The sequence below is a fragment of the Notothenia rossii genome (assembly GCF_949606895.1).
Source record: "Notothenia rossii genome assembly, chromosome: 1".
Taxonomy (NCBI): Eukaryota; Metazoa; Chordata; class Actinopteri; order Perciformes; family Nototheniidae; genus Notothenia; species Notothenia rossii.
The window spans coordinates 19,490,250-19,511,513 of NC_136912.1; the positions used below are offsets into that span (position 1 = coordinate 19,490,250).

At 39.5% G+C, this 21,264-nt stretch overlaps 2 protein-coding genes across 6 annotated transcripts in view; both read right to left on the bottom strand.

The window, feature by feature from the left end:
* rhbdl3 (rhomboid, veinlet-like 3) overlaps positions 1-1,599 on the bottom strand; it is a 59,703-nt gene extending 58,104 nt beyond the window's left edge. The window contains exons 1-2 of one of the 4 annotated variants that reach the window (XM_079658449.1): positions 949-1,594; positions 134-757 (exon numbers count right to left, since the gene is read on the bottom strand). In XM_079658449.1, the coding sequence (XP_079514575.1) occupies positions 134-274 (141 nt within the window). In that variant the 5' untranslated portion in view covers positions 275-757; positions 949-1,594. Of the gene's footprint in view, positions 1-133 lie in introns of all 4 variants that reach the window. The other 3 variants (XM_079658450.1, XM_079658451.1, XM_079658448.1) reach the window with 3 other exon arrangements.
* Positions 1,600-6,623: 5,024 nt separating this feature from the next.
* Positions 6,624-20,582, bottom strand: rhot1b (ras homolog family member T1). 2 transcript variants are annotated; one of them, XM_079682303.1, is made up of 20 exons: positions 20,213-20,582; positions 19,311-19,369; positions 18,913-18,994; positions 18,722-18,765; positions 18,575-18,628; positions 18,381-18,433; positions 17,891-17,999; positions 15,902-16,003; positions 15,566-15,664; positions 15,348-15,456; positions 15,135-15,255; positions 14,820-14,904; positions 13,984-14,129; positions 13,721-13,821; positions 13,041-13,171; positions 12,157-12,240; positions 11,554-11,676; positions 10,640-10,842; positions 8,761-8,883; positions 6,624-8,046 (listed from the first exon to the last, which is right to left on the bottom strand). In XM_079682303.1, the coding sequence occupies exons 1-20, from the start codon at positions 20,247-20,249 to the stop codon at positions 7,929-7,931; spliced, it is 1,983 nt and encodes a 660-aa protein (XP_079538429.1). In that variant the 5' UTR covers positions 20,250-20,582; the 3' UTR covers positions 6,624-7,928. The 2 variants fall into 2 exon arrangements, with proteins under 2 accessions (XP_079538429.1, XP_079538430.1); XM_079682304.1 differs by lacking the exon at positions 8,761-8,883 and having other exon boundaries at positions 20,213-20,581.
* Between the last annotated feature and the right edge of the window lie 682 nt (positions 20,583-21,264).

A 21,264-nucleotide genomic window follows, 5' to 3' on the forward strand; every position in this document is an offset into this window, starting at 1 on the left:
CATCAAACGTAATGCCTGAATATTATGCATTGCAAAGGAAAGTGGAGGTCCTGCTGCGTAATTGAAATAGTGAAAATGTGAATCTGTATCAGTGGTCATGTGTGCACTTAGGGTGACTGTGTGTTAGACTTACGTCCTCTTGAGCCACGGGGAGGACGTCAGTGCTTTCCAAAACCTCGATCTCCTCGCCCTCCGCGTTGGACGCCACCGCTGGAGAGGAGTTCACAGGTGCCTCCCGGGTTCCGCCCGTCATCCTCGGGCTGCTCTTCTCCATACACCCGGGGTGAGCAGCGAATCAATAATCCTCAGAAATGACTCCACATAGTTTATAATCCGACCCCGTTCCCTATGTGTGTTAACAGCGACAGACAGCAGAGCATCATGCTCGTTTACGTATCCCTTGGAGTCGGATCTATTTTGGATTTTGGACAGTCAGTTTATTCCAGGTGAAAAGATAAAACGCTCGAAGAGGTGTGCGGTCTCCAGTTTTTTTCCACCTCAAAGATAGCGCTTTAAAAAGTTTATGTGGAATAGTTAGGTAATAGTTCTGGGCTGTGAAGTCTCCTTGCAGTGTCACACCACTGTCCTCCACATCGTTAGTCAGCAGAGACAGAGGTTTGCAGAGCTGGAGACGAGCCTGGATTGGATTTGCTCGCAACGGACAGAGGCAGCGGTCCAAGTTTGTTCAAGCGCATTTGCAGAGCGAGTCTTCTCACTTGGAGTGATGCGACGCTGCAGTGACAGAGTAAGGATCCATCTGAAATAAATAATGACATCATCAAACACTGACAACAACATAAAACGTAGGACAGAATCAGAGATGACAGACATGGCTGCAAAAGTATCGTATGCCGGTAAGACTTAAACAGCATGGGCACCTCCGCATGTCTCAAGACTCAAGGGAGAGAAGTCCAAGCAAGTGCCCAATTTTGTGGTGCGTCATGATACCTGGCACGCTGCTCTCTGACGCTCGGCGGTAAAGCGCGGGGAAAGCCGTCTGATGAATCTTCAAAGAGGGCGGAGGGGAACACTCCGGCCGTCTGGGGTGGGATGGTTGGCTCCGCTCCGGGAGACGCGGGGACACTGATCCAGCCGCATGCGTCCCTCAGTCCAGGCAAAACAGAGATGCGAAGAGAGGGAGGGGGAGGAGAGAGGGGAGGGAGCGAGAGATTCGGCGGTGAGGAGGGATCACCAGACACTCCCTCCCAGGGGTTTCGAGGAACTCCGGGCTCCCTGTCTGAACAGCTGGCTGTCACTGGCTCAGATGCTGTGGGTCATGTGTGCATGATGCTGAAATGTTGTATAATTATGGTAACGTACCACACCTGTCTAAAATGTTACATTGTTACCACATCGCAGCTTTTAAATAAGGATTTTCTTTGGGTAAATAAATCATTTGTCAGTGCTTTACAGATCAGTAAACGCAATTAAAATTCAAAAGAGGAATTTTTTATGTTGGTAAACCATGAATAAAGTGAGATGGGTGTTGGACCTTCTAATGAGATATAATGTTTGTAGTCATAAATGTTAATATGCTAAGTCAACATGTTTTAACAGTCACTAATAAACCCTTTGATTGTAAAAGTTAACGATTTTTTTTGTTGATTTATAGATTTTTTTAAATGGGGGAGGTCTTTGTAACAGATACAAAAACCTCAAAAGGAAAGAAAAAGTGTGAAAGAAGAAAGGGATTAATTCGAATTTAAATGTTTTATGAAGGGTGCATAATAAGACATCTATGAAAGAGGCAATTCACCACTTTTTTCCCTGTTCATTTCCTCCATGGGGTCCAATTTAAATGTATTCTCCTTTCATGTTATAAATACTAGTTCATCTTGTGCCACACAAGCAGCTTTAACAGTGAAATTGCTTAAAGGCTCAGAAAGGAGGGAGTGTCGGAGGTTGTAAATTCCATGTTGTTTGAGGGAATACAAACTGTCCCCTCCAGTCTGCTGCTACAATCCCCCAAATGATTGGGCCCCATTTCAGACACACACCTACCTATTACCTCCAGAGACATCAAACAAAACTAATAGTTGGGTGGAGGCCATGTATAAGGGGAAAATGTGTGATGGTGGTGTTGTATAGTGTAGGTTGATCAGTATCCTTCTAGTGAAACTCCCCCAGGTACCTTATTATTGCCATGGAAACAATATGGCCAGTTGATATATCTAACCCTGGGGGTCTTTTACTGACTCCTACACAGTGTTGGGTCTAAGTTAAAGAGTCTGGAACTAAAACAAGATGTTCAGAGAACAGCACAAATAATTTTGAGGTTATGTATTTTCATGTGGTCTTTAGGAAAAACAAGTTTTAACAAGTTTTATGGACATTTTGGAAGTACGTCTCTTACTGATAATCGTTCAAACACAAAACAATGTGGAGACTGCATTGTTGATCTGTTGCACATTAATTCATAGAATATAAGGACCTAAAGGCATAAAGCTGTTAAGAGATGCAATGTATATCCTATTTGCATAAATGTATGAGTTGAACAACATGGTTATTTCTTTCTTCAATATTTAAAGTATGAATATTAATGCTGCAAAATTAAATCAAAATGGATCATTTAGGTCCCACAATTACACAAGTAGATAAATCAATACACATTTAAAAAATATGTTGCAATCTCCCTAAAACTTACATTACATGAGTGAAAAGGATATTTTGTTGTTAGACACCTTTAAGAATTTCCATTAAATTCAGCTTATTGGACAAAAAGAGCTTCGATGTGGCTGCTTTGGTAATGCATGTGCTAACATCAGCTAAGAGCTGTGACATGGGAGGCAGATGAGGGAAGAGAGTGTGAACAAAAAGGAGCGAAAGAGACAAGATATACAGCAAGGAAAACAGCTGCTATGTTGGAGAACTTAGCTCATGTATAAATGAACAGACGGGGAGTAGCTTTCTGTTCACAGGAGTCTTTAGAGAGCTTTATGCAGGTACTAACTCTTCCAAAAGCTAGTAGCAATCTCTTCTGTCTAACAACAGCCCCTTACTGATTATTGGCAACATTTGCAATGTTCATTGTGATTTGAAATGTGATGATATGCCGCAAAACGTTAATTATCTGAATTTGTTCATTCATTTTTTTGTTTAACCTTTATTTATACAGGTGAATCTCATTGAGACACAAGGTCTCATTCTCAAGAGAGACCTGTTCAGTGGTAACACCACCACACACAGTTACAGACGGACAGGACACTAAACACAGAGGCAACAATCAAATAAAACATCGTAAAAAGTAGTCAGATATTGCAGGTGCAAACAATCACAGATGATTTCTCCAGCCTTTTTTAAATGAGTTTAAAATCTGTGATGGGTATCAAACTGGACAGCTTAAGTTCCTGCTGAAGTGTGTTCCAGGTCGAGGGGGCAGAGTATGATATGGCTTTTTTCCCAAGCAACGTGCGTAGCCTACTGAGGGGACGGACAGAGTGATGTAATTTTGAGATCGTAGTCTAGCTGTACTGTTTGTGTGATATGTAAGTGGATATGTAGAGGGGCAGCAGTCCAAGCAGAGTGGTATAGATGACTTTGTACCAGTGCAGTGATCTGCGTATTGATAGTGATGTCCAGTTGACTAAAGAGTACAGCGTGCAATGGTGTGTGAGGGGTTTACAGTTGGTTATGAACCTCAGAGCCCCATGGTAAACAGCGTCCAGCAGATGAAGGGAGTGAGCTGAGGCGTTCATGTACACAACATCCCCGTAGTCCAAGAGCGGCAGAAATGTGGCAGCTACAAGCCGTTTCCTAGCACTTGTGGAGAAGCAGGCCTTGTTTCTAAAAAAAGAACTGTAAAAACTGTGCAGTTTGCATTTGTTCCTACTGGAGCAGCAGAAACTGGATTTTCAATCCATTCGATAGTTTAACTGGTATGTCATTCATTATGTTAGGATAACTACTTCAAACATAGATCTATTATTGTTACTATTTCAATAATTAATCAACAAATGTTGATTACTATTTAAGACATTTATCAACTTCTCTGCTTGCAAAATGTCCATGCATCTTCAATTTCAACAGTGCATTTAGGTGTTACAGCTGAAGCAATGTGTGTATCAAATATTGTATAGTCTAATAATGGAAACTGTAGAAGTAAACACCTTTAGTCAAACTTTCCTGGAAGTAGTCTTTATAGCACAGACTTCCTTTTAATGGTTGAATGGGAGTTTTCATGCAGCACAGTGTCTGACTGTCTCACATAATTACAGATACTCATTAATGAGAAGCAGTGGTGCTTTAAATGTCGTGACAAGGCAGCTGCGCCAGATAATTCAGCTTCAGATGTCCAAATGTAGTTTATCTCAGAACTATATGAATTTAACAAGATACATTTGGGCTTTCTTCTGTCTCTCAAGTGTCCTAGAGTGCTGCTTGATTTAACACACATGTCTGGGTCTGCTTTTCAAAGTTGGTAGCTAAGAGGGTGCTTCTGAAAAATGGTCTCAAAAAGTCAAGGTCAAAACTTTAAAGCAGATAACCCTCTCTTCAGTTCCTCATGAAGTCAACCATATTCTGCCTTGTTGGTCGAACTAAAGCTGCTTCGGATTAATACGCATCTAGCTTGTAAGGAATTACAGTATGTTTATGAAAAAGGTTAAAACAGAAGTAAAGTGGGCACCAAAATTGAAGATGTACCAATCTTAATTCTAAAATCAACAAAAGTATTCATATCTGTGTGAATAACATGCTTTTGAAGTCTATTTGAGTCCAAATCATTAGTGGCCCAATACCAAGAACCCACTATGTTGAGCCATGGTTGATAATATATGCTGGATGAACACAGATTTTAAATGTACTATATTTGACCAGAGGCATTCATCTTGAGAGAGAAATCCTATTAGTTTAAAAGAAAATGGGTTTAAGATCAAAGTCATATCTTTGTAAAACAATAATTAAACAATACAATGATTATAATTAGAGCCATGGATGTGTTATTCCTGGTGGAGCTCTTCCTAAGAATTCGGTACCACTTTACAATAAGACTACCCTTATAAAGGGTTTACGAATAGTTTGTAATTAATTAATTAATCAGGTTGTGAACACTTTATAAATCATTAATAAGCTTTTATAAGACATGAGATAAACAGGGCAACTGTGACCGATTGCTTGCCAAATAGTGAGCCCACATGTATCTGTAATGCTAAGCCTTATATTGGCTACCTAGCTTAACTTCGTCTTCTTCATCAGCCAGCATCCTTGGTATCTGTTGTTCAAGTTGATTCTCGCTGAGTAGCCAATATAAGGCTTAGTCATCTTGCCAAATAGTGAGCCTGTGTTGATGTGTGAAAACTATGTTTGAACTGGTTTATAAATGGTTCATAAAGTGTTTACAACCTAATTCAAAACCTTAAACCCTTTATGAATCATTTATAAGGGTAGTCTAATGTAAAATGGTACCAAGAATACCTTCCTCCTGATCTGACCCCAGTCCTTATCCCCTCACAGGCTCATTTCTGAAGCTGGGGTACATGAACAAACCTGAATTAGTTCACACATACGTACATGGTAGTGACTTAGGTGAGAAGTTTCATCCACATTTTCCTATAAGCAATGCTGCCCTCTTGTGTTTCAAATCCAGCAGTGACATATACACATACATGCCTGTGCCTTACAATTAGAACTCACTAAATATAACCAGAGGTGGGAAGTTGTGGAGTATAAATACTAGTACTTTACTCTACTACTTATTTTTCAGACGAGTTTTTACTTTTACTTCTTACATTTTTAACACAAATACCTGTACTTTCTGCTTCTTACATTTTCAAAACAGGTTTGTTACTTTAGTTTTAATCTGCGTTTGTTGGCGTGATCATAATTATTTAGAGTCATTGTGTGCTTATTGATTTCAACACGATCCGTGTATCCATCATTTCCTTGTGTTCTCTAAAGAAGAGGGACCAATGAAAACGTTGTCATTTTGCCGTTGTTCAGCATCGAAACATTCATTAGCTATCAATTACATTATTGTTCTATTCATATAAAGGGAGGTCAGTTACTCTTTAAAACAGTTATGGGTACTTTTTACTTAAGTACATTTCGAAGCCCATAGTTCTTTACTTTTACTTGAGTAAAGAAGTTAAGTCAGTACTTTTACTTTTACCAGAGTATTTTTAAACACCAGTATATGTACTTCTACTCAAGTAAAGGATGTGTGTACTTTTGCCATCTCTGAATATAACCTACAATCTTCAATTAGGGAATCAGTTCTTTAAAAAAGAACAACTCTGTAAAAAACAAAGGCAAGCAAAAAAGCAGAAGAAATGAATGGGAAGCTTGAAGTGCGATGCCGACAAAGAAATTATCAGAGATACAGGGAGGGTTTTAGAAAGGTAAAAAAAGGACCATCTGAGTACAGCACAGAGTTTGGCCCTGACCGTCTGCAGCAGCTCAGAGTTGAGGAAGACATAATTGAATATTTGTGCAGTACCAGACAAGCGTTATAAAGAATCGCTGATGGAAAAAGTTTCAACTCACAGAAAGATTTCCTTGATTAAATAAAAAAAAAAGCAAATGTGTACCTTCTTGATCATATTCAAGTAACACATGATCAGCTATACAGCTGTGCAGATATAAAAAATCTTCAATCCTGAAATTGAAAAGAAATGCCCTCACAAGACTTAATAGAGATATTCATTTATTGTAAACATTTGGAAAGGCAGGGCTGAGGATATACACAAACTGAGCTTTGAGGCAAGCAGTTGCGATTGGATGGAAATTTAAAACTGGGGTCACATTTTTTTGCATTTTCTGCTTAAAGGATACCAGGATTCACAACAGGGTAAAATAACTGTCAAACTTACTATGACTCCATTTATTTCTATTCAGCACACTGTCAATAAAAGTTACTATAGCTGGAGAATGGAAAGCAAAGCAGAGAGAGAAAAGGGAATTATTTTATAAAGTAAGTCTTAAAACTCTGGAATGGTTAGAATTTTGAAGCCACACACACACACACACACACACACACACACACACACACACACACACACACACACACACACACACACACACACACACACACACACACACACACACACACACACACACACACACACACACACACACACACACACACACACACACACACACACACACACACACACACACACACACACACACACACACACACACACACACACACACACACACACACACACACACACACACACACACACACACACACACACACACACACACACACGAGAGCGGCAGACCCTTCGATGACATTGCACAAATCAAACACTGCCATACTCAGATGTGTAAACAATACAAAAAGTTAGAATCCAATCATTTTGCCTTTAAAAAGGGCAAACTATTAATATCAATGCTAATGTTTTTGTAAGTTTATAAGCTGATTAAGCTAATATCTATGCATTTAGTGTTGTAAGTGTAAATCAGACATGGCCCTTTTAAAAGACAAACAAATGTACAGTCTATATTATTTACACTATTTACATATAGTTCAATCTAATAAAAGCATCAATGTTATTGCAAATCTCACACATCACAACTGAAACCAAATTGTTCATTTCAATCATCAAGCAACCAAAATATAGCTTTATAGGCAACTCGCCCCCGTTACTCACTGCGGCTCATCAGCAGCTTAACCTTCATTTATTTATATAAATATAGATATATTGAGTTGCAAAAACTTGCAAACAAACAGATTAAGCAAATAAGGATTTTTTTGTAAAAAATTAAATATTGTTTCTTTCTGTTCCCCAGATGAGAAAGGTACAGTGGAATGAGGATGTGAAAAACAAATCTTTGCTAAGATAAGCTTTCTCTTTACGTCGAAAACAAAACCATGACACATTTTATTATATTTGCATTTACTTAATACAAGCTTAAAGTTGTGACTGGTAAAAACAGTTCTGTGTGTACCATGGGGATAAAGAGGGTTACACCCGGGTGCCCTTAGATCACCGCTGTTTGAGCAGCACTCTGTACATGGCGAAGCCCAGCACCGCAAACACTGTGGCCCCGACGCTCGTTCGCAGCCAGAAGGTGGAGCTCTTCAAATCTGCTTTGCTTACATGTCTGTTAAACAAAGATGAAACCAAAGAAAGATCATTAAAGAGGTTGGAAGAAAGGAAGGACACTAAATAATAAAAAATGTTAAATAGACGAGGTGTTGCTGGGAAGGATGATGTGAAAATAAAAAAGGTATTAACCATAAGAAAATATGGATGAAATAACAGGGATGAACCCTTGAAACATGGATATATATATAGAAGAGAAAGCCAGTCAAAATCATGAGGGACGTTAGGGATTATTGTTATGACATGAGATAACAAGACAAGGAATTAGCTATGACAGCTCTGTTAAGTGAGGCGGCTGAGGCACAGTGACATGAGAAGACAACAATGAGCAGCTGAAACCAACTGAATGACGAAAGAGACTGAGATCAAAATTGAAAGGTACAGTTTCAATCCTACTGTGGAACAGGAAGCTTACAAGCAATATCAAAAAAGGTAGACAAAAATAAAGATAATAGAATGGTTTTTGAGATGGACTCAAAGCACTGACAGCATGAAACAAGGGGGAAATACAAATGTAAACTATGATGTAGAAACTGAGAATGACATGTATCCTATTCAAATTTCTGGGAAATCAGTTCCTAAAAATAGAACAGCTCTGTAAAAAACAAAGGCAAGCAAGAAGCAGAAGAACTGAATGGGAAGCTTGAGGTGCGATGCCGGGAAACTTATCAGAGATACAGGAAGGGTTTTTAAAAAGATTTTAAAAAAGGACCTTCTGAGTACAACAGCGTAGAGTTTGGCCCTGACCGTCTGCAGCAGCTCAGAGTTGAGGAAGTTCTGACACAAGCAGAAGGTGCACCGGTTACAAGTACACATGCAGCGCAGCCGGGCGTGGCTGAGGAGAGATTTGAGGAAGACAAACACCAACCAACAGATTATATATTAAAAACACCAGAGAGAGAAAGAAACAAAGAGTTCAAAGATGCCACCACCATGCAGTAAGTAGTTTGAGGCTCATGGCCTGAGAGACAGAATCTATGGTCGACAATAAAAAACCTTCTCAAATAATTTCCTCTCGATGAGATGCAATCATTCTTGAATTAGTTTCGATTAACTAAATGCAATGTTTTCTGTGAATTTAGAAAGTAAAGTTCTCCCAACAAAACTACACATTTAGTTTGAAGTACATCTGCAAAGATTACATAGATATTACATTCAGTTTTTATGAACAAAATGATCTGATTTTAGCATCTTAACTGTGAATATGTTCTGGTTTATTACCTCCTCTATTACAGTAAACAGATTGTCTTTGAGCTATGGAAAACAAAAGGCATTTAAAAAGGAATCATCTTGGGCCACCAGTTAAAAACAGTAATCAACATTTTTCAGACTTAACAACAAATCAAGAGAAATGAATTGTTAGCTACCCCCGAGTTTGATCTCAAATATATTCTGAATCTTATCATAGTAATCTATTTAGTTGTGGATGTACTAATAGCTGGTCTGTGTAGTTCTGTAACTGTGATGTGCAGAGAGGCGCTGTGTGTTGCCAGCGGACTGCAGGCTCGCTGACTGACTGCAGGAGTGTGATCCTCTAGGAGAGATCAGCATCACCACTCAGCAGGGAAACACATTAACACACAGAGCAAAACACTGTGGTTTCAGATTTGAAAGCAACACGCCCAGAGGGGAGTGAAATGCATTCATATAGTCTGAGGTACATCATGTCTGATAAGGACTCCGAGTGTGGTAGCATCCCCACAAGAAGCAGGTTTATCCTGAGGTAGAAGTCCTAGAAATTACACACAGTGCAGAGAGCTTTGTATTTAAAAAAACAACCCATCTGTTTCATGCAGGGCTTCCTACCAATTTTGATACAACTGCAGGAATTTATTTCACAGCGTACAGGAAATACATATTAAAACTGGAGCAAACAAGCACCAGTGACTGAGGTTCCTCACCATTGTTCAGAGGATCTTTAGCTCAGGATATTAAGCACTAATTGGCCAGTGCAATTTGCTATAGACCCAGGAGGATGTATTAATGTATCATGTTAAAATATCTTCCAGTACCTTCAGCTACATGGGTATTTAGAAAACACAGGCCTTCAGTAATGTTTTGAATAGGGGTTGCGATGGTTAATAAAGTTAACAATCAGAAATTCTCTTTTTTTCATTACTGGGAACACAATTTAAATTCTTCTCTTGGTGAGGGACGATGTGTTCGATCCATAGACTGTATGGTTCAATCATATCCAAACATCACTGTTCTTCGTGAACTGGTGTGATAACAAACAAGACACACAATATTAAAAGGCAGGTTAGCTTCATACACTGAGTTGCCAGTTTGTTAGGTATACCTAGATAATGCTGTAAAACACAACAGTCCTGCGATCAATCATATCTTCATGAAGGTTTTGTTAATCCGTTCTGCTAAAAACAATGGTTTATATCAAAAAGGGTAGCGTGAATAACAGAAACACCTGTTTAAGGGTAGGATTGATTGGAGGATTATTTTATTAATCAGCATGAGCTTTAGCTAGAGGCATAGAAAGGACTGTACATCTTGCTATGCTTTTCCTCCTAATAATAAAATAAGTTTTCCTAGAGTGCAACAATTACAAATCTAGAGTGTGTTTCTTCCATACTTACGGGTACATGGCCATGGTGGTAAGTTTGGTGTAGATGTCTTTGCTGGGCACTGCTGCAGTGTTACAGGTGAAGGACTGGGGAGGGGGCATCTTGTGCTTCCTGCAGAAGTCCAGAGGAGTGCAGCCGTAAATCTGTTTGATCTCCGGCAGGTCGGACTTCGCTGCTATCATCATACATGGAATCTTGCTGTCCATGAAGTATTGCTGAGGAGGAAAATGAAACAAATTCACATTCACAGACAAGGGGGTCAAAATCATTGAGTGTTTTTCTTATGTTTTGAATCCAAATATTTAAAGGTCACCTATTATGCAAAATCCACTTTTTCACGTCTTTTATACATAAACATGTGTCCTCTCTGTGTAAAGAGATTCTGAAAGTTTCAGGAAAAAAGATTTGCTCACTTTTTGTCCTGATCCATTTATATAAAAACCTGTCTGAAAATGAGCTGATCAGATTTTGCCCACTTTATGATGTCACGACGATTTTTTGGCTTGAGTAACCATTAGCCAATCACCAACCAAGGTCACCCCCCCCCCCCACTTTATCACCTGAATCTCCACCTAGAGCACCATTGCGTTCTTTTTACCAAATATCTCGCAAATATATATTTCATCTAAAGTAAAAGACATAGAATCAGCACTTTTGGAACAGGGCTGAAACAGAGGGGATTATGGGATGCTGCAATGGGTGATCTGTTTGGTATTTGGAGCCAAACACCTCAGAGACATGTTTTGTATATATCTGAGACCTATAATATATTGATGAAAAAAAGTTATGTGCAGGGCTGATAATAGGGGACCTTTAAACATTGTGGGTAGAAAACACAGAAAATTGCTGTGAAAACATTATGTCATTTTCTGTTTACCCTGTGTGGGTTCAAGGTGTCATTTGACTGAGATAATGCGCACATATACCTTGAAGACTTTGGCGCAGTATTCAAAGGAGTAAGGGTTGCTGGCATCATAGACCAGGCACACAATGTCACAGGCCAGGTCATCATCAGACAGGTAGTCAAAGTCAGGGAAAACTTCATGAAGCTGAGAGGAGATAGAAGAAGAAGAGTTACAAGAACATTGCAACAGCAATAGTCACATGCTAGATGGATGGATAAATGGATGATGGAAATTAATGCACTTCATTTCTGCAGGAATCACTCTAGTTCAGCAATCAAATTTGAGAGTGCATATGTTTTGACCAAAAGGTAGCAACGTTACTTTATTTCAAATATTGTGATATAATACATAATCTATGAAACTATGGGAATATTCAACGTTTTGTTCTGCTCCTTCACAATCACATGTTAGTGGCAACCTCTCAGTAATGCATTGCCACACAGGAAGCTTTGCATGTGCTGTTTCAAGTAAGTACTGCAATCTACATCCTTTTTTGAGCAGGTACAAATGCTTGCTTAACAAAATAATTGCGTGAACATAACAAGTACAGCCCAGATGGTGCTGCACTAACTCCAAATTGCAACAAAAAGAATAGTAGTATTAAAAGGTTTCTTTGATACTCACAAGCAGGTATTTCTCCTGGCCGTAAACATAGGTTGTGCTGATGGCATAGTAGGACCTTTGTTCCTCATTAATGGTGTTCTGGCGCTGAAAAAAAAGAAGGGAGGGAACATCATAAAAATTTGATCAGGATATGAAACTGTCTGTAAACTATTATTTAGCAACTGGGAAATGTTTTTCACATATCACATCACATATATACAAGAGAGGGTTATGTGTTATGATAGTGTACAACAGTTATGTGTGTGGCCATGTGGAAAAAAACATGGGATATCTGACGTGAAATATGAACTTTTCATATAAGCCCTGTACTTTTTATTAGCAACCCCCCACTTTAAAAGTTATTTGGTCTTTATTATTTACCTACCTTTATATTGTTTTAATCTTTTTTTTCCTGTTGTACCTATATGTTCACTTTGTTTCATGGGGTTTTATATTTTATATTATATTTTCTAATGTTCCATCGACTCAGTTGTCTTGTGTCTTATCTGTCAGAGAAACCATTATTTATTTTATTTTATTGTCATACATTTTACCTCCTTGTGTTTATTAACCTGATAACATTTTATATTTTGCTGCATGTACCTTTTAAAGTTCTTAACAAAATAATCTGAGGTGAATTTCTTGTTGTTGGTTTTTAACTTGTGATGTGCCATTTTGGAAAGCACTTTGAGCTGCACGTGTTGTATGAAAAGTGCTATATAAATAAAGCTTTATTATTATTACTTATTTGTACAGTGTGTTGCAAAGGGTTTAATGCCTGTGAAAAAGTAAAACCAACATTGTTTGTTTAAATCTGGGACATTGTGAAATATATGAGAGGAAGGGATAAAAGGGATAGTATGCATTGAAATGTGTCATTATTACTGGTATGTAAATCTGTTTACCATGAGGTTTCGACCCAGGAAGGCTTGCAGGAAGCCGCTTTTGCCGCTGCCAACGTCTCCAAAGACATTACAGCGGAAGACGCTGCGCTGGGTCTGCTTCTTCTGCAGGTCAATCTTCTTATCTCTGGTCACTGCAGTGGGGCGGACACACACACACACACACACACACACACACACACACACACACACACACACACACACACACACACACACACACACACACACACACACACACACACACACACACACACACACACACACACACACACACACACACACACACACACACACACACACACACACACACACACACACACACACACACACACACACACACACACACACACACACACACACACACACACACACACACACACACACACACACACACACACACACACACACACACACACACACACACACACACACAAGTTGTTCAGACTGCTGCTATTCACAACACATGCCTTCAGACAGTTAGATTGAACAGCTGCTTCAAATGTCCAAAGGTGGTGATTTACTGATGACATTACTCACAGCATGACTATCTGAAAATAGTTAATTGACATGTGAAGCAATTACCCAATTGATTTATGACCCTGAATAACAACCATGGATTAGGCAGATCTACATGCTATAATTTTAAACAAATATGGAAAAGAAGATGTGATGGTGTAATCCACCTGTTACTCCTGCTGCTTGGGACTCCTGCTCAGCAACTATTGAGTAACCAAGGTAACCCATATACTCCAGGCATCGTTGGACATCAAGATATGTTGTTAACCTGAACAAATGTAAGTTGAAATAGATTGAATGGAAGATTTATTAAGTATAGAAACAAACGTGACTGAGATATTGTGTTTAATAAAAAATAAATATGTACAGAGATTTTGATACTGCCCATTATACACACATACTGGCTTTAACGGAAATGAACACCACTTACGTCCACTGGGAGAGATATCCCTGGTAGGTGATCCAGCCCTGGTCGTTAGTGCAAACTGTGTTATGGACATCTGGACCCCAGGGCATGTAGGGAAACACGTCAAACAGGTCCTTCATCTCCTCTGGTGACAAGGCACAGTCACGGTCCTGATGGAAGGAGAAGTTGGTTATAGGCTGGGAAACTACAGCAAAATATGCAAAATATGCCAGAATCTGACCTAACCCTTTAAGTTAAAAACACTGTTTTTGTAAAAGCAGTATAGTGGCTTTAAAGACAGTGTAGAGAGGGGATTCAGTTCCCTGTCAGAAGTGTCTCTGACAGCACAGGAAAGGTGTTAAAATAATTTAAATATAGCCTACACCTTTTTCTCGTAATCTAAAATACATTTGCCTGATGTGTCCATCCAGATCTGTACACTGCTTTGCTCCTGTCTGTTTCTTTAAACTTTGGGCCTGTTGACAGGCAGGAAATGTTTAAAATCGGAAAATATGGGATCAACCGAGTCATTTGCAACTGAGAAAAACAAAAATTCGCACCCACATTCACAGTTTGACATTTGACACAGTGACAGAAAGCAGATTATGGCACAAGCAGTCAATTTCCCTCTTTGACTTTCTAACCTTGCGGCTAATTCTGCCGTCAATCCCTCCTCAGTGACAACATGTTAAATCTTGCCTCAGTGACAACATGTTAAATCTCGCCTCAGCAGGCGGTCAGCGCCGGCTATGGGAGGGTATTTTTGTTTGGTGCCGTGTACCGTACTGAGCAGCTTTCTGTTAAAGCCTCTCCAGGGCAGAGGGTGTAGTAAATGCAGAGCCAGGTTTACAGGATTGTACCTTGTCATGTTTGTCAAAGACGCTCTGGAGAAAGAGGTAGGCGTTATGGTTGAGCTCCGTGGTGCAGTCTGGAGGAAGTTTCAACCTAAAAACAGTGAAATATTAAAGCAAATTGTACGGTCAATGAGCAGAACCCAAAACAAACACACGATTAAACAAGAGGATACATATTATATACAGTTGCCTATTCAAAGTTCTTTAGCGGTTCTCTCTTGGCAAATCTAATAAGGGCACAGAATGACTTTTCTTTTAACAAGGCATGTCCACAGGATGGAGTTGGTGGTGGGTGACTAAGAAATTAAGCCTGAGACTCACGGGGGGAACAGGTAGTCTTGATTTAACTCCAGGTCATCGTCGTAACCAAACCTCCTCAGCACGGTCCACGTAGTTTCATGGCGCCCCCGCTGGATGAACAGAGTGTGGAGGAAGAGGAAGCCTAGAGAGGAATATCACAATAAACATCAAACAACACTCAGAAACCATTTGAAGATGTAAACATGATATTGAGGCCATTCCATGTATTCCTACCTTTCAGGGTGAGTCCGTTGTCTCGCACTCCTTCACTCAAATTCTTCCTGACCACATTTTTTACATCCTCCAACGCCTGGGACTCCAGTGGGATGTTGAAGCTTGTCCTCTGAAAGATCAGACAAAAACATCATTGTTGTTAAAGGGAGACAAAACAGGTCCTGTGCAAATTGTGATAAACCTACTAACCTTTGTACAGCAGTGATCTGTGGACTTACCTGGAAGAAGTTGAGCTCGTTATCATTGAGAATCCCATCATTATCCAGGTCAGACACTTTAAAGATTCGAGTCAGGGCTTTGATGCACAGTAACTTCATCTGGGAATCAAATAGGCAAATCAAAATGACTTCAACAGAATCATTTTGTAGTTCCCCTTTTGCTTAAATTCAGTTTAAAACCCACAATGACCTTCCATTTTTAGTCTGTGTGCTTAAAACCGCTACAACGTTCTGCATTACATAGCTCTGTCAAATCTGAATTCATTGGAGATTCTTTCTTGATGTAAAACAAGCTGACAGTGGTGCAGAATTCAAACAGCATATTTCTGCTCTTACATTTTTCTTCTCCGGGCAGTAAAGAGGACCTGTGGGGTGCAGCACGGCCTTTTGGGCGTAGTAGAACAGCTCTGAGATGTTCTTCAGGTTCTTTGCTGAACACTTTGAACAAAACAAGAAATGGGAGAAGGGAGTTTGGTTGTACTTTATACATACTGATTTACTTTTTAATAGAGACGCCTTTGCAACCCTGTCAATATATAGTGTTATGACAAAGAGGGGCTATCCCTATACACATACCAGTCTGTGTTTGTGTGTATATGACTGTGTTACTGTACATGTGTTTGTGGGAGCTAAGTCGGTGCCAGACAAGGTATAAGCAAACAGGATCAGTCTGAGCAACATGCCTGGTTTAATTAACACCGAGTTAACCTCAAGGTGTCGAGTATCAAATCATCTTGGCTTCCTCGTTGTAAACACTTTATATAGTAAACGTGCTTCCAGTTTGTGTTCGGGCAGCAGACAGCCTATCCGTTTTTAAGAGTACGCTTAAGACCTTCCTTTTTGATAAAGCTTATAGTGATCAAATAAAATAATCTAATAAGAGTGCATTGACGTAGATACATTGTGCCTCTTCACCTATACATTTTAGTTCTTACTCTTTCACTTAAATCCTAAAAACTTAGATCTTATATTTAAAACTTTATCCAAAAACTTTTCCCCTCTCTGACCTAACAGGTTGCAGAGAACGCCTAGCCCGGCACCGGGAGTGTGGAATGTAGCCACTGACCTACTCCTATACCTCTAACCAATTCAGGTTCCAGTGGGGACCTTTCTCCCTGCGTGTGCCTCTCCACCTCTGTTTCCTACTTCTTACTTGCTACCCTTTTCCCTCAACCTATCCTAAGGGAGTGCATGTATGTAGACACGTTAGTTTAGCTGCTATAGGCTTGGACTGTTGGGGGGGGGGCACCTTATTCCGTCTTTCTGTCTGTTTGTACCTGTGTACTCTCATGTTCCGATTAACCCAGCTTCCCCCAAATCTCTTTTTTGTGTCCATATATACGCCGGGATCCTGAGTCGAGGCTAATCCTGTTGCTGTGGTCGTGTGTCCTGGATCCTGAGTCCTGGACTTCGAGTCGTGGCTGAACCTGTCACTGTGGTCCTGCCTGACTCTCACCATACTAATTCCCTGATGGCTCCCACAAGATTGCTAACATCCTCGTGGATTCATCTTATTATTATAGACACATGCATTTCCAAACATTTGGTCTACCTACGCTGTAAAATGTATTATCTCTTTGATTTACACACGGCATCTATTGCACGTCTGTCCGTCCTGGGTGAGGGATCCCTCCTCTGTTGCTCTCCCTGAGGTTTCTCCCATGTTCCCCTTTAAACTGTGGGGTTTTCTCTGGAAGTTTTTCCTTGTACGATGTGAGGGTCTAAGGACAGAGGGTGTCGTATTGTCATACTGATATTCTGTACAAACTGTGCACTGAGACAAATGTAACATTTGTGATATTGGGCTATATAAATAAACATTGATTGATTGAAAGGGCTTTACTTAGATATCGCTGTAGAAATGACAGAAACCATTTGTATATTATCTGTAGATATTCTCTTTCCACATTGTCAGCATAAGAAAAAAAAATAAACCTCCATTTATAAAGAAAGTAATGTTTCTACATCAACTTAAGTGTTTAAAACGGGCTGAAAAAACCTGAAGAGCACTGCCAGTAAACAAGAAGATGTCAACAGCCAACCGATGGTTATTATTGAGTACAAACCTCTTCCCCACTTTATGTTCTGCTTAATGACTATATTATTGATTTCCATTTTTGTTTACATCCCTTTTGACTATGTGCACTGAGCGAAATATGTGTCTGCCTGATGTCTGAATCAATAGCATTGCTACTGCATTTATTCAATGTGGAAGCATTTATCATCAGGTAAATCTGAACAGATGAGTATTATCAAAGCATTTACTTTACGGTGTTACGATTCAGAAACAGTGGGAGCAGTAAAAAGGGCGGTTTACTCTCTCACCTCGACACAAGTCTCTATCTCACTGTGCCGGTTCATGATGGGAAGAATGGTCTCCATGCTGCTGTGCTCCACCAGGTCCGACTTGTTCCCCACCAGAATCAGAGGAACCCTGGGCACAACAAACACGTACACATTGCAAAGTATTCGTACAACTAAAAACGTAAACATATAAACATGTAAAATGTGGTTTTTATAGAAAAGTACTTTGGTATTTTCTCTCTCAGTAAAGCAGCGACTCATTCCACAGTGAAAACCTCTAAATACAGGGCAATTAAAGCAAAATCTGCTTACTCAAGCTCTCAGCTTACATAGAAACATTTGTGAGAAATGTTCCACCCCGTTACTGTAGGTCATTGCTTCAATCACAAGTTGTGTTTTATGACTGGCCTCTTGCTACAGGAAATGGTCCTTCACATAATTCCCCCCGTAATAATTGCCCAAAACTGAGCTAACACAGAAAACTCTGAACTCTTTTTATACAAGTTCCCACCTGCTGTCCTTGTCTGTGTTATCATTGATGAGGGGGAGCCAGTGGCTGGTGACCTTTGGAAAACAAAAATAGATCATCACCATTATGATGGACAAATTCATGAGTGACACATAAGTCAACAGCTTCACAAATGTTACTGTTAACCGTAATACAAACCAATTATTGAAATGCTAGCAGCCACAGAGGTAGCTCACCTTTTCGATGGAAGTCTTGTTGTTGACAGAGTAGACAATGCAAATGACATTGGCCTATGAGAGAGATCAACACAGACACCCATTAGGCTTAGAACTGAATCAGCACTTCTCTCCAGGTTAACAGGAAAGCATAATGTGTGGACTGACCTTGGAGATCTCCTGAAACAACTGCTCATCCGTCTGCTCTGCCTCTGTAGAAGGAAGACATGTGCAGTTTGAAGTAAAGTATTATTTAGGTTTAAAAAGGTGACTAAAGGAGTTTGTATATTTATGATTTCACAACAAAGGTCACCACAATTTAATGAAGTGTCTGGGGCAGTTCATGTCTAGTACTGTACCTGAATAGTCCACAATATGTGTAGGAACTCTCTCTGGTGTGACATCTGCAGGTATGGTGATTTCCTCAGCTCGGTAAGGAACCTAGGGTAAAAGCAAAATAGTGATCACTTACACAGACATCTTTATAACCAGGTAAAAGGCTTTAACTAGTAGCAACAATAAGACTTTCACAAATTACAGCCAGACCTTGTAGTGTTAAGAAAGTCACCATGCGATTAAGTTTCATTAACATCTGGCCAGTAGTTTTTAAAGTAATCATGCTGAGAAAAAACAAAATGAACCAGATAATCAGGTAAAATTAATGGTGTTAAACTCAACCCAAGGGAATTATTGATTAAGTTCAAGGTGGAGAGGCATCTTTAAGGATATACAAAATCTGATAATAATGTATACATACCACAGTTGGGAATTCCTCGCTGACCAGGGACATAATGAGAGACGTCTTCCCCACTTTGGCTGTCAAGGGAAGAAGAAAAGAGTTACTCAACAAGCTTTCTGGGCCATCTGACTCAGACACAGAAGGCCTCATTGTGGAAATCACAAACACCACAGGGCAATTGTTTATGGATGTAAACATGATTTGCAGCTTTCATGCTGGATTTGTTTCAAAAAGACTTAACCTTTAATACAATGAAAACAATATTTCTAACAGCACAATTCCCAAAATAGCTGGGCTTCCTGTGAAAAAAAAATACCCACAGAGGGAAGGAGGAAATATGGAAAATATAATTCACTCTCTGATGTTGACTTCCACTTAAAACCATGATATTTAATGAATTAAATACCTAGACAAAAAACTATTTTACACAGCACACATTACCAAGCTAGATTTTCAAAGTTATTTCTTACACTTGTAAAATATGATTTGTTTCTTAAGCTTTGCTATTAAAAAAGAGAAGTATCTCTGCATAAACCATATGATTTCAAAGTTATATTTAATAAAACAATGGACAGTCAGCTTGCAATAGCAAAGCATAGGTCAAAATATAAAGTCAGCAAGCTGTGTTTAGCTTAGCTGGCAGTTAGCTGTGTAATGGGGAGAAAAACTACTATTGTTTTTAAAAAGCTTTATCAATGGAGGGTTTTCTACGAGTGTCCTGGATATGACATGCAGCAATACCACTAAATTACATACAAGTTAAAGCAAAACAGCACACAACATCAGTATGATCGTGATGGTTTGTGTCAGTCAGCAGCATCACAAGTCCAGCTGGTAGCATCAGGGCAAAGTCACTACTGAAGGCTGACGCTGCAGACCACAGATTAACACACTGTGATGTGAATGTATGCTTTACTTACGCTCTCCCACCAACAATATCCTCACGTCCTTGCGCATCTTGTTCAGCGTCGGTAAACTGTCTTGTATGAAACATCTATGCTCCCGTCTCGATGAAGGATACAATCAGCCGGGCTCTCGTCGGCCTGGCTCGCTTGCTAACGGAGCTACGTTTGCATGACAGCTCCGGTTTACGCTGGTTCAGAAAAACACGGTGCACCGTAACGTGATGAATATGTGCAAACCAGTAGCTCTCTCAGTTACTAACAAGGTGTTTTTACTATAACCCCTCTGCTAGGACCAGTAAGCCATGCAGCTGCGGTCTTCAGCCAGCTAATCTTTAAACAAGTTACGAGCGCTAGCAGTGCATTCACTAACGCCCCTTCTGGCTGCGAGCAAAGATCGTATATTGAGAAATAATCACCTTAAGCCCGCCCATCCACTCGGTACGCAAGAGAGAATATTTTTGCAGTGAGTTAGTCAGAAAGGGGGTATGGAAGCCCATTCATGTCAATACAAAAATATGGTCCAAAAATAAAAAACACATACTGTAAGTGATAATAAAAATAAACTTCAAAAAATCTAAACAATAACAAACCTTCATTACAGAAAAAATATTTGTGTGTAGGCTATATTTAAAAGAAGTACAAGATATACACAAATATATTATTCAATACAATTATTTTGAGGTAGGCCCGCTCATTAATTATTTTAAGTCATAACTACACAATGTATACATAATTTCTTTATCTGTAAAGAAACATGCAATTCCAGTTGTCAGATAATTCTAGCAAATTTACATTTATACATTTACTTCCAAAATGTTAGACGTGGCAATATAACATAACTTCAAAGTTATAAGAGTACATGCACTTAAGTTAGCTATTTCCCAACGCTGCTTGCTTAAAATACAGAGATCTCAATGTTTTTCAGACTTATCTCTTCGGTGGCTGGTTAACTCTTTTTTATTTATTTGTTTACATTTTTTGTCCCCTGAAAATGGCCTGGAGTGAGAGATCTTAATTCTTTCCACAGCTCGACAGCGCTTGTCAGCCAATACTGGCCCCAGGCTATA